Source organism: Beta vulgaris, chromosome 2, assembly GCF_026745355.1.
Source record: "Beta vulgaris subsp. vulgaris cultivar EL10 chromosome 2, EL10.2, whole genome shotgun sequence".
Classification (NCBI taxonomy): domain Eukaryota; kingdom Viridiplantae; phylum Streptophyta; class Magnoliopsida; order Caryophyllales; family Amaranthaceae; genus Beta; species Beta vulgaris.
In genome coordinates, this window is record NC_079203.1 from 3921877 (window position 1) to 3938187 (window position 16311).

Here is a 16311-nt window from a genome sequence, read left to right on the forward strand (position 1 = left end):
ATATGGGCGTCGAAGCGAAAGCTCGAGATTCGTTGTTTGTAACAAAATCGGGCCATGATCGGAGTGGACGATTTGGAAGATTTTTGATGTGAGCATGCCGGAATTCGTTTATCCATTCCAAAGATGCATAACCACGATCTAGCCGTTCCATGATTAGATCCTCCTCCTCCCGATTATTTGTCCACGTAAAACGAAGTCCTCCTCCCGATTATTTGTCCACGTAACACGAGGTCCCGAAAAAGGAATATCTTGCAAATTCAGAGTTACCTTCCATGTGATTATATCTTCCCATCCACGAATTAAGGCATTACCCCTAATTTTGTCTGAATATTGATCCAATTGATTAATATCTCCGATAATCAAGTATTTATCATAATGACTAAGAAGGTGATGAAGCGTGTGCAATAATGCCAAACGATTACTAAGCTGAGGAGCACCGTACATGAAAAGGCAGTACTAGACTGTACCAATTATTGCAATTATCTTACAGAACAAAAAGTTACTCGAACTTTCAACTAAATCTACCATATTGGGCCCCCAACAAAACAAAACTAAACCCCCTGGTGTTTCACTCGCATTAACACCATAAAAAAAGTGGGATTGGTAGAACATAGCAACCTATGTACATCATTGACACTAGCTTTGGTTTCTTGCAAAAACAAAAACAACGGCTTAAACTGAGATAACAACCAAAACATGTAAGGAATTTTCGGACTATCACTACGATTAGCCCTCGACAATTCCATGATAGGATACTCATTGATGCGGTGGTGGTTGAGAACATTCAACCACATCCCTTGTACCAGTTGCCTCTTCAGAATACTCGTTCAGTTGACGATGAATTTCCAGCTCATTAGTTTCTGGTGTATCTTCCATAACTGCATCATGTGAAATAGGGATCGAAGGTTTACTTCGTTTTTCATTTCCGTCACCATTAGGATCCCAAGGAGAAACTGTAGCAAGGCGTTTTTTTTTTCCGGTTTGCCCACCTAGAAAAGTTACTTCAACACCCAAATCACGAGCCATAGACACGTCCGAAATTGCCTTTGCTTGAAAATCATTATTAGAAGGAGACACTCTAATGTTAAACCCACCTTTGCATCCCATTCTTCATACCTTTTTTTCCTTTTTCTCCTGCGAACTTGCGTGTCCTGACATGCAAACATGAAAATACTATCGACAGACCTGCTTCGTTCAAGTAACTCATCCTTGCATCGCTTACCACTGAACATAGGTGCGGTACATGGCAGACCCAAAACAATTTGGCGGCTCTGAGGTTCAGCTAATCCCCTAGTATCATCAACTTCCTCGAACTCTAGTACCTGGTTGTTCCTGCAAGAAAGGGTTGAAAACATCTGCAAATAGAGGGGGTGAGATACGAAATCTGTTAGTGATTATATTGGATAAAAGTCCAAGATCCGTAGGAGAGTTTGGAGAATTATGATGCATTTCAGCTTCAGCCACAATATTTCTACCCATGTCCATTCCATGCTGGTCCATTTCCAAGTTGTGGTCCATCCAATTGCTTGGCCCAACTTCATCTAGGCCCGACGGACACAAATTCCATCCTTGGGCCACCAAACTGGCAAGCGAACCGATCCCCGGACGAGGTTGGATTATTTGTCAGGGTGGAGATGGGCTAGGACTGGGATTAGTAATTAGGCCTATAGGAACACAAAAATTATTAATAATGCGATAGGATCGTTGGGCCCAATTTGTCAGGCTTAAGTGTTGTAACATAGCATAGCGTGTGGACTGGTCGGTTAAGGGTGGTTCGGTCACAGTTGGTTGACTCTGTATTGGGCCAGGATGGATATGTGACCTTGTTGTGTAAGGAGAAGTATGATCCGTAGATTTTTGTCAGATTACTAATAAGATGTAAATCATAATGATAGTCATATATATGACAAATTTCCAGCTCATTTGTCATATGACTTTAGTTTTTGGGTAATTTCTCTCTTTTCTCTGCAACTTTTGTTCTGTATTCGGTTTCTTAAGTTTTGCAAATTCTGAATTTATTACTTCATTTTTCGACCAAGAATTATTATAATTATTTGATAATTTCAGTGACACACACCAAAAAAGTTGATTGGGATGATGGGAAGAATGAGTTGTTGGTTAAATGGGTTGATATCGAGGATCCAACGTGGGAATCAGAGGATAATATGAATCCAGATTTGATAAAGGAATTTGAGGAGTCTCAAGTTAGTAATAGTGGTGGTGGTGTTAGTGTAGTGGTTTGAGTTTTGGCACTTGATTTTTTATTTATTTGGATGATGTGAATATGTGATGTTTGATGGTCATAATTTTTTGGAATTTTATTTAAGTGTGTTTGATAGTAGAAATTAGAGAAGCAAAGCTAATGTAATACTTCCTTCGTTTCGTTTTAAATGCAACAAATGAATATTTTAATTTATATCTCACAAATAATACCTCTTTGTTGCATTTAAAATGAAACAGAGGAAGTAGGACTTTTTTTTTGAACCAAAATTGTAAGAATAAAACAAAAGTATTATCTGCTCATAAACGAATATCCAAAATTCCGATTTATATATTCAGATTGAATATTCAATCCGTTTTTTTGTTGCCAAAATCGAATTTGCATAATATCTTTTCTAAATTCAGGTTTGTGAATCAATTGTTTGTAGAATGAAAAGACAATGTCAATTTGCAAGAGGAGATAAGCCAATAAATTCATAGTAGCTAGTTGGTATCAAGTTTCTTTCATTTTGAAGGTTATGTTTACTAAATTTACATCTCTTAGAGTATAGTATATTACTATAAAAATTAACTTTTAAAAAAAGATTAAAGAATATACAAGCACTACAAGAAAATGGCAACCCTAAAGCAAAAAAAATTACTTTTAAAATACAAAACTCATTGATATTTGAAATTCGTAAGTAAAAACAAATATGATGAATACACTACTTAAAAGATTTTGGGGAGCCAACAACAACAACAACAACAACATACCTGCAATAATTTATGGGAGGAGCAAAAAATAATAAAAATGCAAATAATAAAGAAACTAAGAACACAAACAAATGGTGACGCGGAAAACCCAAAGAACGGGAAAAAACCGCGGGTGATTCTTGTGACCACCAATCCACTATAACAATGTCGCCGTTAATACAAGTTGCTCGTACAAGAGTAGTAATGGAGCTTTTTCAGAATACTGATAGAAAGAGAGCTAGCTAATGAGTTTTAGTAACTGAACTCAGACCTAGATTTCTACTTGACTTTAACCTCCTTAATTCTGCGAGATGTTCATCATTTGAAACTGATAACTTCAAACGGAGCTTTGTCAATTCAATTTCTTGTTGCCAGCTTAAGGGACCAGACTTGTATAATAATTCCAAAACACAACGATAACCATGTAACTTCAACTCATGATCACTAGATACTTCCTCCTCCTCTCCCATATCAAGACTATAAGACTCGGCGTCACTCGAAAGAGAAACACTACGATCTTGGCTGCTACACCCTGCTGAAGAATGGCTGAGCAACCTGCTATCATCAGGAATCGCCGCACTGGTGATGCTACAACTTGCAACAGATGATGCAGTACTACTACAATCATTTAGCTCATGTTTTCGGCTGTTTCCTTTACCATTACTATCACCGATTGTTTTCTCATCAGTAGTAATTTGCACATTATCTACCTTTCCAGTGAATGAATATGCGTCACCATGAATAACATCAAGATCCACCTCCTTATCTACTAATAATCTTCGTTTCTGGACACACTTTGAATAAGCTTTGTCAGCTGACGCATAATCAGGAGATGACCTCTTCAATGATTTAGACAGCACATGAATAGATTGATCAGCTACTTTCTGCACAAAATAAATTAAAACAAGCAAGGAGTTAAAACAATTAGAATCATCTTACAGAATACAGATGAAGCAGATCATATATACTATTTACTATATGCAAGATTTCTCAAGAAACCATGTTTGAAACAGTTACTCGATCGAATGTATGTATATACAAAGAGCAGGATATAATACCTTATTATCCATGAGAAACGAATCTTTATCTTCCCATTCTTGCCGAGCTCGAACACTCGACTTCTCCACTATAACAGGATGCGCAGAATCAAACACCCAGATAAAATAGAAACCATCTTCCATAACCTCCTTAATCATAGACTCTCTCCAGTAACCTTTGTTATCCAACACTTCTACAACATCACCCTCACTCCAAACTCCTGTCATTGTTGGTGGATGAAGCTGAACTGCGTTTTCTTTCTTTGTGATCCTTTTTTTTCTTTTCTTTTTGGTGATCAAGCTGAAATGCGTTTGTTGCTACTAACTACTAAGGGTTGTGATTCATTTATCAAGGTCTCAAGGAGTCCCTGCTTAAATAGATTACGTAGAGAATAGTAATAGCCTAATAGGATTTGGATTAGTAAATATCTTTTTCTAGTTCGAGTTATACTAGGATACTTTGTATTATTGTTTAGGATATCTTTTAGTACTCTAGAATACTTTGTATTACAAATATGCTTGCTCAAACTGCGTTTAGGATATTTTCGTTTTGATAATTATGATGATTGGCTAGCAATATTCAAACCGTGTTAGAATTTCGACGAAAGTTTGGTTTTTTAGATGGTTGATAAGACTCTAATTTATACATTATTTTAGCCCATTATATTTCCTTTTTTGTATAAGTTATGAGACTTATAATAGAATTTCTTCTTATATTTTAACATTTTAAGAATTAGGTTACTTAAGTTATAAAATTGATTTAAAATATGAAAAATACGCTCAATAAATTACTTGCTTGATGCTAGTATTACTTATACATGCCAATTTGATTTATTTAATATTTATAATATGAAAAATGTGTTTACTATACAAATACTTTACTTTTAGAGTCCATCTATTCATTACCCTATTGGTTTGTTTTGTAGGTGTTGTATTCACTATTTTGATGATGACAAATAATGTAGTTTTTATTCTAGTTAATTATTATCTAAGTTAGTTTTATTTTCTCTTAGGTTAAATTTTATGACTTCGTATTATTATAATATAGATTTATTTTATTTTGAAACAATTAGCTTATTGATGACTTATGGAGAATTGGTTATGAGCTTAATCAAAATTAAGTTATTTAAATTAATTGTTTGTCTATTCGAATATTTACATGATTATATTACTTTGATTAATTCTAATGTTGTGGGATATTAATTCTAACAAACTTCAATTCCATAATGTTAGTGTAGTTAGTTAGTCGGTGTATGCACAGGTAATTCGGAGGCGCAAACCGAACGTTTTAAGAGTTAGATTACTTAAGTAATAAAATTGATTTAAAATATGAAAAATAGGCTCAATAAATTACTTGCTTGATGCTAGTACTACTTATACATGCTAATTTGATTTATTTAACATTTATAATATGAAAAATGTGTTTACTATACAAATACTTTATTTTTAGAGTCCATATATTCATTATCCTATTGGTTTGTTTTATAGGAAAATTGGAAGAAGGAAAAAAAAGTAAGAAAGTAAAAAGAAGTCATCAAATTGAACCCCACTAAAGAAACAAAGGGGAACCTTTTACCTTGGCCCAAATGAGCAACAAAAATATATTTAGAGTCTGTTCTCCCCAACTTATTTTCAGTTCAGTTCAGCTTCAATCAGTTCAATTCAGTTCAGCTCAACTCCATTCTTTTATAACCATTTTGTTAAATATTATTATTATGTTGGTATAATTTATTTTACTAATTAATCTTATTATTATTTATTTATTTTTTATATCATTACTATTAAGTATTATTATTATTATTATTATTATTATTATTTCTATATATTATTTTGTTTATTATAGCTTTACTCATTATTATTACTATTATTATTAGGAGGAACATGGTTTAGGTCAAATCATAAATCAACCCACGTTTTTAGCCCATAAACCAATCAAATCGCGTCAAAACAGTTTATGATGCAATTCACGGTCCGACCCAATCATTATTTTTATTACTAAATATTATTATATTATTAAATATAATTATTAAAATAGTAATATTGATTTACTTCTTAGATATTATTGTTATAATATAATCGTCATCAAGTATTAGTATATTAATACAAATAATGTAAAATAATTATTATTAATTATCATTATTATTAATTATTATTATTAATAATTTATGATTATTAATATTATTTATTTATAACTATCATTTAAAAATATCCAAAATACTATTATTATTATTCATTATTATTACTTATCATTATAATTATTATTTAATATTCATATTATTATAGTTTAAATATTATTTATATATTTATTGAATTTCATTTAATTCAATTCAATTTAATTCAATTCAAATCAATTCAATTTAATTCAATTCAATTCAATTCAGTTCAGTTTAGTTCAGTTCAGCTCCAATCAGTTCAGTTCAGTTCAACTCCAATTCAGTTCAGTTCGGCTGTTTATGTCGAAGAGAACATGCCCTTAGCCTAGGAGGCATCAAAGAAGGGAGGAAAGAAAATAAAAAGAGAAAAAAACAAAAATCTAGAAAAGGAGAGACGCACAACAAAACCACAATAGTACATTCACACGAGAATAACAGAGGGCACGAGACAACAGAGTGCGAGAGGAGAACAATAGAGGAAGAACGCAGAGAACAGAGAGGATATAGAGACCAGGAAAACAATTGTAAATACCCCTTATGATTTCTTTAAAGGGACTTAGCAGGCTACTCATTCCAACAACATGCATCTTTCTGTTATAGAGCTCATTTCTTTAGTTAATTCACTGTTAAGCGCAATGGTAGAGCTAGTATGCGTCACGTGGGGTCACGTGACCCCGCAAATTAAAAAACAATTTAAAAAATTTTCGAAAAAAAAATAATTAAATCAGCGCAACGTTCAGAGCCTAGAAAAGAGGAGTTCAGCGCTAATTTCCCCGTAATCTTGGTCTACTTGCAGACTCAATTTAATTTTATTAATGACAGTGGGTCCACAACAAGAATTCGCCTTTTTAGCGTCTGAATTTAGCGTCCGACAGTATAAGCGGACGGTAAATTTAAAATTAGCGTCTGATATATGACAGACGCAAATTAGCGTCCGCTTTATGAGATTTAGCGTCCGTTGTTTTAAACTAACGCTAATTAGCGTGCGTTAAGTAAATTAACGTCCATTTAGCAGATGCTAAAAAAGGGAAATTTTAGCCGATTTTTTAAAAATAAAATATTGCAATTTACCGTCCGCCTCTAGTTAAAATACCGTCCAAAGGACGGACGGTAAATAAGAGGTATAAATAAGCATTTTAGTACCTCCAGTCGACCAAACCATTAACCCTAACCCACGCCTCTCTCTCTTCCTCACTCTTTCCACGGTTTTTTGTTGTCTTTGGTTTTTCGGTTTTCATCTTTTGATTTTTCTGAGATTTTGAGTTGTTTCTGGTTTTATGAATGTTTTTTCCAGATCTAGTTTTTCTATCAATTTTCATTCAATTTCTCCCTCTTAATTTCGGGGTTTTTGTGGTTCACTTAAAGCAACGCCTACCATCAAGATAAGTTTAATTTTTAATTTTTTTTTTTTGGACTTCATAATATGGGGATTTTTTGGATTTGTGGGTTCAAAATTTAGAGATTCTTGGTATCTAGGGTTCGAAATCTGAGGAGTTTTTGGAATTAAGAGTTAAATTTGGGCATGAATTTTTAGCGAGGCTTATTTTGTTCATTCACTATTCTGTATATTTCTATATTTTGGTTGGCTTTCTGAAATTTTACATGAGTTTAAGTAGCTTGAGTTTTGTGGTTGAATTTCTGATTTTATTTGGTTGAAATTCTGATTTTATTTTGTTGAATTTCTGATTTATTTGTTTAAATTTGGGACATTATGGTTGAGTTTTTCGTTTAAATTTACCTTATGAATATCGTTTTTTTGGTGTTTTGTTTAACCTTTTTTCCCCAGACTTGTCGAAATGATGATGAAGATTAGCCATGGTGAAAACGGAAGGGCTAAGGTGCAAGGGCTGCGTTTTTCTAAAATCGCAGTCCTTAATAGTAAAGGGCTGCTGTTAGCCCAAAATCCGCAGCCCTTCGTAAACGAAGGGTTGCGGTTAGCCGAAAACCGCGGCCCTATAAGTAATAAAGGGTTGTGGTTTTTTAAAAAAACGCATCCCTTTATGGGCTTTTTTTTTAAAATGACTTTAATTACAAGGGCTTTAGGGTTTGTTATTAGCTCTCTCACCCTTCTCCCTTCTCTCTCACGCACCCTCTTCACCCTCCTCCCTTCTCTCTCACCCTCCCTTGTCATCATACTAACCACAAAAGTCTGTAACCTTCACGAAAGTCTCACCATCGAATCCCGAGCTTTCACTCTCCTTTTCCGGCGAATCTCCGGTACAAATGCTGGCGAATCTCCGTTTCATTCGGTTGCTTATTTTCAGAGTCTCTCCTTTAACTTGTATGTAGTATTCGATGTGAACTCGGAAATAAAGCATAATTTGGGGGTTCGGGTTTGCGTCAATTTCATCTCAGACTTAGAATGAAACAGTCAAATATGGAGTTAACCAAGTCCAAAATTCCGATTAATTTGGCTTCAACTAGTAACGATGATCTTCGACCTTCAAGCTCTTAATCCGACTTTGGATTCGCCTTCAATGACATCAATTTCTCTGACCGAATTTTGAAGGTTAAGATTATTCCTGATTTGCCAGACATCAAATCTGACGGTGATGGTTGCACCACCATAGCTGATTGGGCAAAGAATCGTAAGCTGATTTGCCTTCAATGACAGCACACCCTCACGAAGTAGATTGTAATTTTTGAGTTTTGTTTTTCAGATCTAGGTTTGAGTTTGAGTTGTTTAATTTTCATTTTGGTTCCTTTTTTTTCATTTCGTTCCCTTTTTTTCATTTTGGTTCATTTTTTCATTTCGTTCTTTTTTTTTCATTTTTCATTTCATTAATTTTTTTTCATTTTTAGATCTATAAATTTCGACTGTTCTTGTAAATTTCTTGATATATTTCATGAGTGATTATCCTATGCTTTACTAGTTGTATGTGCTTGCTATCTAGAATAACTATTGAATTTGACGTCATAAATACAGAAGATACTAAAAGATTGCTCATGCTTTGTTTAATATTAAGGAAAACATTTTTTTTTATAATTTTTTATGGGACGAAAGGGCTGCGATTTTGTACCAAAATCACAACCCTTTATACAAAGAAAGGTTGCGTTTTAGGCACAAAACCGCAGCCCTTCCAATATGGAAGGGCTGTGTTTTTGGGCCTCAACCGCAGCCCTTCATTGTGAAGCGCTGCAGTTCAAAAATGCAAAGCCCTTCCCTTTTAGTTAAGCTGCTCCAAACAAAAACGCAGGCCCTTTAAAGGCTATTTTAAAAAAAACCGCACCAAGCCCTTCCGTTTTTTTCCACTAGTGGCATGAGAACCAACTATCTATATACTCCATGTTGCTTGAACCATTAACCGGAATTCATTGTAATAAAAACTCCAATTTTCTACCTGATATGGGCGTCGAAGTAAAACCTCGAGATTCGTTGTTTATAACAAAATCGGGTCATGATCGGAGTGGAGGATTGGAAGATTTCTGATGTGAGCATGCGGGAATTCATTTATCCATTCCAAAGATGCATAACCACGATCTAGCCGTTCCTTGATTAGATCCTCCTCCACCCGATTATTTGTCCACGTAAAACGCGGTCCCGAAAAAGGAATATCTTGCAAATTCAGAGTTACCTTCCATGTGATTATATCTTCCCATCCACGAATTAAGGCATTGCCCTCGATTTCGTCTGAATATTAATCCAATCGATTAATATCTCCGATAATCAAGTATTTATCATAATGACTGAGAAGGTGATGAAGAATAGCTATAATGCCAAACGATTACTAAGCTGAGGAGCACCGTACATGAAAAGGCAGTACTAGACTGTACCAATTATTACAGTTATCTTACAGAACAAAAAGTTACTCGAACAACTAAATCTACCACATTGGGCCCCCAACAAAACAAAACTAAGCCCCCCTGTGTTTCACTCACATCAACACCATAAAAACAAGTGGGACTGGTAGAACATAGCAACCTATGTACATCATTGACACTAGCTTTAGTTTCTTGCAAAAACAAAAACGACGGCTTAAACTGAGATAACAACCAAAACATGTAAGGAATTGTCGGACTATGGCTACGATTTTGCCCCCGACAATTCCATGATAGGATACTCATTGATGTGGTGGTGGTTGAGAAAGGTCAACCACATCCCTTGTACCAGCTGCCTCTTCAGAATACTCGTTCATTTGACGATAGAATTTATTTTCCAGCTCATTAGTTTCTGGTGTATCTGCCATAACTGCATCATCTGAAATAGGGCTCGAAAGTTTACTTCGTTTTTCATTTCAGTCACCTTTAGGATCCCAAGGAGAAACTGTAGCAAGGCGTTTTTTTTTCTGGTTTGCCCACCTAGAAAAGTTACTTCAACACCCAAATCACGAGCCATAGACACGTCCGAAATTGCCTTTGCTTGAAAATCATTATTAGAAGGAGACACTCAATGTTAAACCCACCTTTGCATCCCATTCTTCATACTTTTTTCCTTTTTCTCCTGCGAACTTGCCTGTCCTGACCTGCAAACATGAAAATACTATCGACAGACCTACTTCGTTCAAGTAACTCATCCTTGCATCGCTTACCACTGAACATAGGTGTGGTACATGGCAGACCCAAAACAATTTGGCGGCTCTGAGGTTCAGCTAATCCCCTAGTATCATCAACTTCCTCGAACTCCAATACCTGGTTGTTCCTGCAAGAAAGGGTTGAAAACATCTGCAAATAGAGGGGGTGAGATACGAAATCTGTTAGTGATTATATTGGATAAAAGTCCAAGATCCGTAGGAGAGTTTGGAGAATTATGATGCATTTCAGCTTCAGCCACAATATTTCTACCCATGTCCATTCCATGCTGGTCCATTTCCAAGTTGCGGTCCATCCAATTGCTTGGCCCAACTTCATCTAGGCCCGACGGACACAAATTCCATCCTTGGGCCACCAAACTGGCAAGCGAACCGATCCCCGGACGAGGTTGGATTATTTGTCAGGGTGGAGATGGGCTAGGACTGGGATTAGTAATTGGGCTTATAAGAACACAAAAAATTATTAATAATGCGATAGGATCGTTGGTCCCAATTTGTCAGGCTTAAGTGTTGTAACATAGCATAGCGTGTGGACTGGTCGGTTAAGGGTGGTTCGGTCACAGTTGGTTGACTCTTTATTGGGCCAGGATGGATATGTGACCTTGTTGTGTAAGGAGAAGTATGATCCGTAGGTTTTTGTCAGATTACTAATAAGATGTAAATCATAATGATAGTCATATATATGACAAATTTCCAGCTCATTTGTCATATGACTTTAGTTTTTGGGTAATTTCTCTCTTTTCTCTGCAACTTTTGTTCTGTATTCGGTTTCTTAAGTTTTGCAAATTCTGAATTTTATTACTTCATTTTTCGACCAAGAATTATTATAATTATTTGATAATTTCAGTGACACACACCAAAAAAGTTGATTGGGATGATGGGAAGAATGAGTTGTTGGTTAAATGGGTTGATATCGAGGATCCAACGTGGGAATCAGAGGATAATATGAATCCAGATTTGATAAAGGAATTTGAGGAGTCTCAAGTTAGTAATAGTGGTGGTGGTGTTAGTGTAGTGGTTCGAGTTTTGGCACTTGATTTTTTATTTATTTGGATGATGTGAATATGTGATGTTTGATGGTCATAATTTTTTGGAATTTTATTTAAGTGTGTTTGATAGTAGAAATTAGAGAAGCAAAGCTAATGTAATACTTCCTTCGTTTCGTTTTAAATGCAACAAATGAATATTTTAATTTATATCTCACAAATAATACCTCTTTGTTGCATTTAAAATGAAACAGAGGAAGTAGGACTTTTTTTTTGAACCAAAATTGTAAGAATAAAACAAAAGTATTATCTGCTCATAAACGAATATCCAAAATTCCGATTTATATATTCAGATTGAATATTCAATCCGTTTTTTTGTTGCCAAAATCGAATTTGCATAATATCTTTTCTAAATTCAGGTTTGTGAATCAATTGTTTGTAGAATGAAAAGACAATGTCAATTTGCAAGAGGAGATAAGCCAATAAATTCATAGTAGCTAGTTGGTATCAAGTTTCTTTCATTTTGAAGGTTACGTTTACTAAATTTACATCTCTTAGAGTATAGTATATTACTATAAAAATTAACTTTTAAAAAAAGATTAAAGAATATACAAGCACTACAAGAAAATGGCAACCCTAAAGCAAAAAAAATTACTTTTAAAATACAAAACTCATTGATATTTGAAATTCGTAAGTAAAAACAAATATGATGAATACACTACTTAAAAGATTTTGGGGAGCCAACAACAACAACAACAACATACCTGCAATAATTTATGGGAGGAGCAAAAAATAATAAAAATGCAAATAATAAAGAAACTAAGAACACAAACAAATGGTGACGCGGAAAACCCAAAGAACGGGAAAAAACCGCGGGTGATTCTTGTGACCACCAATCCACTATAACAATGTCGCCGTTAATACAAGTTGCTCGTACAAGAGTAGTAATGGAGCTTTTTCAGAATACTGATAGAAAGAGAGCTAGCTAATGAGTTTTAGTAACTGAACTCAGACCTAGATTTCTACTTGACTTTAACCTCCTTAATTCTGCGAGATGTTCATCATTTGAAACTGATAACTTCAAACGGAGCTTTGTCAATTCAATTTCTTGTTGCCAGCTTAAGGGACCAGACTTGTATAATAATTCCAAAACACAACGATAACCATGTAACTTCAACTCATGATCACTAGATACTTCCTCCTCCTCTCCCATATCAAGACTATAAGACTCGGCGTCACTCGAAAGAGAAACACTACGATCTTGGCTGCTACACCCTGCTGAAGAATGGCTGAGCAACCTGCTATCATCAGGAATCGCCGCACTGGTGATGCTACAACTTGCAACAGATGATGCAGTACTACTACAATCATTTAGCTCATGTTTTCGGCTGTTTCCTTTACCATTACTATCACCGATTGTTTTCTCATCAGTAGTAATTTGCACATTATCTACCTTTCCAGTGAATGAATATGCGTCACCATGAATAACATCAAGATCCACCTCCTTATCTACTAATAATCTTCGTTTCTGGACACACTTTGAATAAGCTTTGTCAGCTGACGCATAATCAGGAGATGACCTCTTCAATGATTTAGACAGCACATGAATAGATTGATCAGCTACTTTCTGCACAAAATAAATTAAAACAAGCAAGGAGTTAAAACAATTAGAATCATCTTACAGAATACAGATGAAGCAGATCATATATACTATTTACTATATGCAAGATTTCTCAAGAAACCATGTTTGAAACAGTTACTCGATCGAATGTATGTATATACAAAGAGCAGGATATAATACCTTATTATCCATGAGAAACGAATCTTTATCTTCCCATTCTTGCCGAGCTCGAACACTCGACTTCTCCACTATAACAGGATGCGCAGAATCAAACACCCAGATAAAATAGAAACCATCTTCCATAACCTCCTTAATCATAGACTCTCTCCAGTAACCTTTGTTATCCAACACTTCTACAACATCACCCTCACTCCAAACTCCTGTCATTGTTGGTGGATGAAGCTGAACTGCGTTTCTTTCTTTGTGATCCTTTTTTTTCTTTTCTTTTTGGTGATCAAGCTGAAATGCGTTTGTTGCTACTAACTACTAAGGGTTGTGATTCATTTATCAAGGTCTCAAGGAGTCCCTGCTTAAATAGATTACGTAGAGAATAGTAATAGCCTAATAGGATTTGGATTAGTAAATATCTTTTCTAGTTCGAGTTATACTAGGATACTTTGTATTATTGTTTAGGATATCTTTTAGTACTCTAGAATACTTTGTATTACAAATATGCTTGCTCAAACTGCGTTTAGGATATTTTCGTTTTGATAATTATGATGATTGGCTAGCAATATTCAAACCGTGTTAGAATTTCGACGAAAGTTTGGTTTTTTAGATGGTTGATAAGACTCTAATTTATACATTATTTTAGCCCATTATATTTCCTTTTTTGTATAAGTTATGAGACTTATAATAGAATTTCTTCTTATATTTTAACATTTTAAGAATTAGGTTACTTAAGTTATAAAATTGATTTAAAATATGAAAAATACGCTCAATAAATTACTTGCTTGATGCTAGTATTACTTATACATGCCAATTTGATTTATTTAATATTTATAATATGAAAAATGTGTTTACTATACAAATACTTTACTTTTAGAGTCCATCTATTCATTACCCTATTGGTTTGTTTTGTAGGTGTTGTATTCACTATTTTGATGATGACAAATAATGTAGTTTTTATTCTAGTTAATTATTATCTAAGTTAGTTTTATTTTCTCTTAGGTTAAATTTTATGACTTCGTATTATTATAATATAGATTTATTTTATTTTGAAACAATTAGCTTATTGATGACTTATGGAGAATTGGTTATGAGCTTAATCAAAATTAAGTTATTTAAATTAATTGTTTGTCTATTCGAATATTTACATGATTATATTACTTTGATTAATTCTAATGTTGTGGGATATTAATTCTAACAAACTTCAATTCCATAATGTTAGTGTAGTTAGTTAGTCGGTGTATGCACAGGTAATTCGGAGGCGCAAACCGAACGTTTTAAGAGTTAGATTACTTAAGTAATAAAATTGATTTAAAATATGAAAAATAGGCTCAATAAATTACTTGCTTGATGCTAGTACTACTTATACATGCTAATTTGATTTATTTAATATTTATAATATGAAAAATGTGTTTACTATACAAATACTTTATTTTAAGAGTCCATCTATTCATTACCCTATTGGTTTATTTTGTAGGAAAATTGGAAGAAGGAAAAAAAAGTAAGAAAGTAAAAAGAAGTCATCAAATTGAACCTCACTAAAGAAACAAAGGGGAATCTTTTACCTTGGTCCAAATGACCAACAACAATATAGTTAGCCTAGGAGGCATCAAAGAAGGGAGGAAAGAAAATAAAAAGAAAAAAAAACAAAAACCTAGAAAAGGAGAGACGCACAACAGAACCATAACAGACCATTCACACGAGAATAATTAAATCTCATATTTAACATGTTCGCACACAGGCATAAAACATGCAAAATCTACATAATAGCAATCATATATGAACTCACGAAGTTCCTATACATGATATTACATAACTTTTCTTCCTAAAATCATGATACTACATCAATCAACACATAGGTATGTACGTAACTTAGCTTGTGTAGACAAATTGATAGGCTGCTTTAACAATTTTAAAAGTCATCTCGAAAAAGAACTCTCCGCCTAAAAAAAACCAATAAAAATTTATAATCAATACTCATATGAATTTCAGCAACTTTAAAATACTTTAAACATCCTTTAAAAATATTTAAAAGTTGTTTCCATCATCATTAAAACTTCAATTACTAATATTTCATAGCATAGTACTACTATACTAGTCATTAAAATCCTTTGAACTCCATTAATGACATCCTTTTTAAAATTCCAGAAAAATATAATTTATTAACACTCTCTTTAAACATACTTAAACTTATAAGTATAATCGATTTCATAGTTTATAACATACTCCTATGATTTTTCAATCTTTAACACCCTAAAAATTCAATTTAAACATGATAATTAAATCTGAATTTTTATTCTTCAATACATAAATTATATAATCATAGATTTATAATTAAATCATAAAAATTAAAACTTCTAAACATAATTAATACTAAAAATAAATCTTACAACATAATCTTTAAATAAAACTTAAGGAGGAAGAGATATAATCAAACCAACACAAAGGAAAGGAAGACAAAAAGGGGCCGACTAGGTGTCATGGCAGCAGTAGGCGGCACTCACGGTGTTCAGCGGTGACTTGAAGTGATGAGACTTCTAGTAAAGGAGTTATGCCTTTTTGAAGATTGCACGATTTCTGCTGGAATCTGCCACGCATGCGCGCATATCACTAATCCGCCCATTAATGAATTATTTAAGACTTTCCTTAATATCTTGTAAATTACTTTCCTAGTCATATTAGGTTATTGGATAATATTATTTAGGATAGGTTTTCATTCTTTTTCTCTCTCCTCTCTCCCTCACACGTTATCTTCATATTCAGAGTTCTAGTTTTTAGGTTTTCTCGCTCTTCTTCTCTTTTTCTCTCTAGTTTTAGTTGTAAACCCTAATTTTTATTCTTCTTCATTAATTCACAAACTCTATT

The 16311-nt window shown here is 33.8% G+C and overlaps 2 protein-coding genes across 2 annotated transcripts; both read right to left on the reverse strand.

Annotated features, from left to right (window-relative positions):
* Nucleotides 1–3194: 3194 nt before the first annotated feature.
* LOC104887818 (uncharacterized) lies at nt 3195–4217 on the reverse strand. The gene is made up of 2 exons (XM_048639930.1): nt 4011–4217; nt 3195–3836 (listed from the first exon to the last, which is right to left on the reverse strand). The coding sequence occupies exons 1-2, from the start codon at nt 4215–4217 to the stop codon at nt 3195–3197; spliced, it is 849 nt and encodes a 282-aa protein (XP_048495887.1).
* An 8425-nt stretch (nt 4218–12642) lies between these two features.
* LOC125495269 (uncharacterized) lies at nt 12643–13665 on the reverse strand. Its single transcript, XM_048639931.1, has 2 exons — nt 13459–13665; nt 12643–13284 (listed from the first exon to the last, which is right to left on the reverse strand). Exons 1-2 carry the CDS (start codon nt 13663–13665, stop codon nt 12643–12645), a joined length of 849 nt encoding a protein of 282 aa, XP_048495888.1.
* Between the last annotated feature and the right edge of the window lie 2646 nt (nt 13666–16311).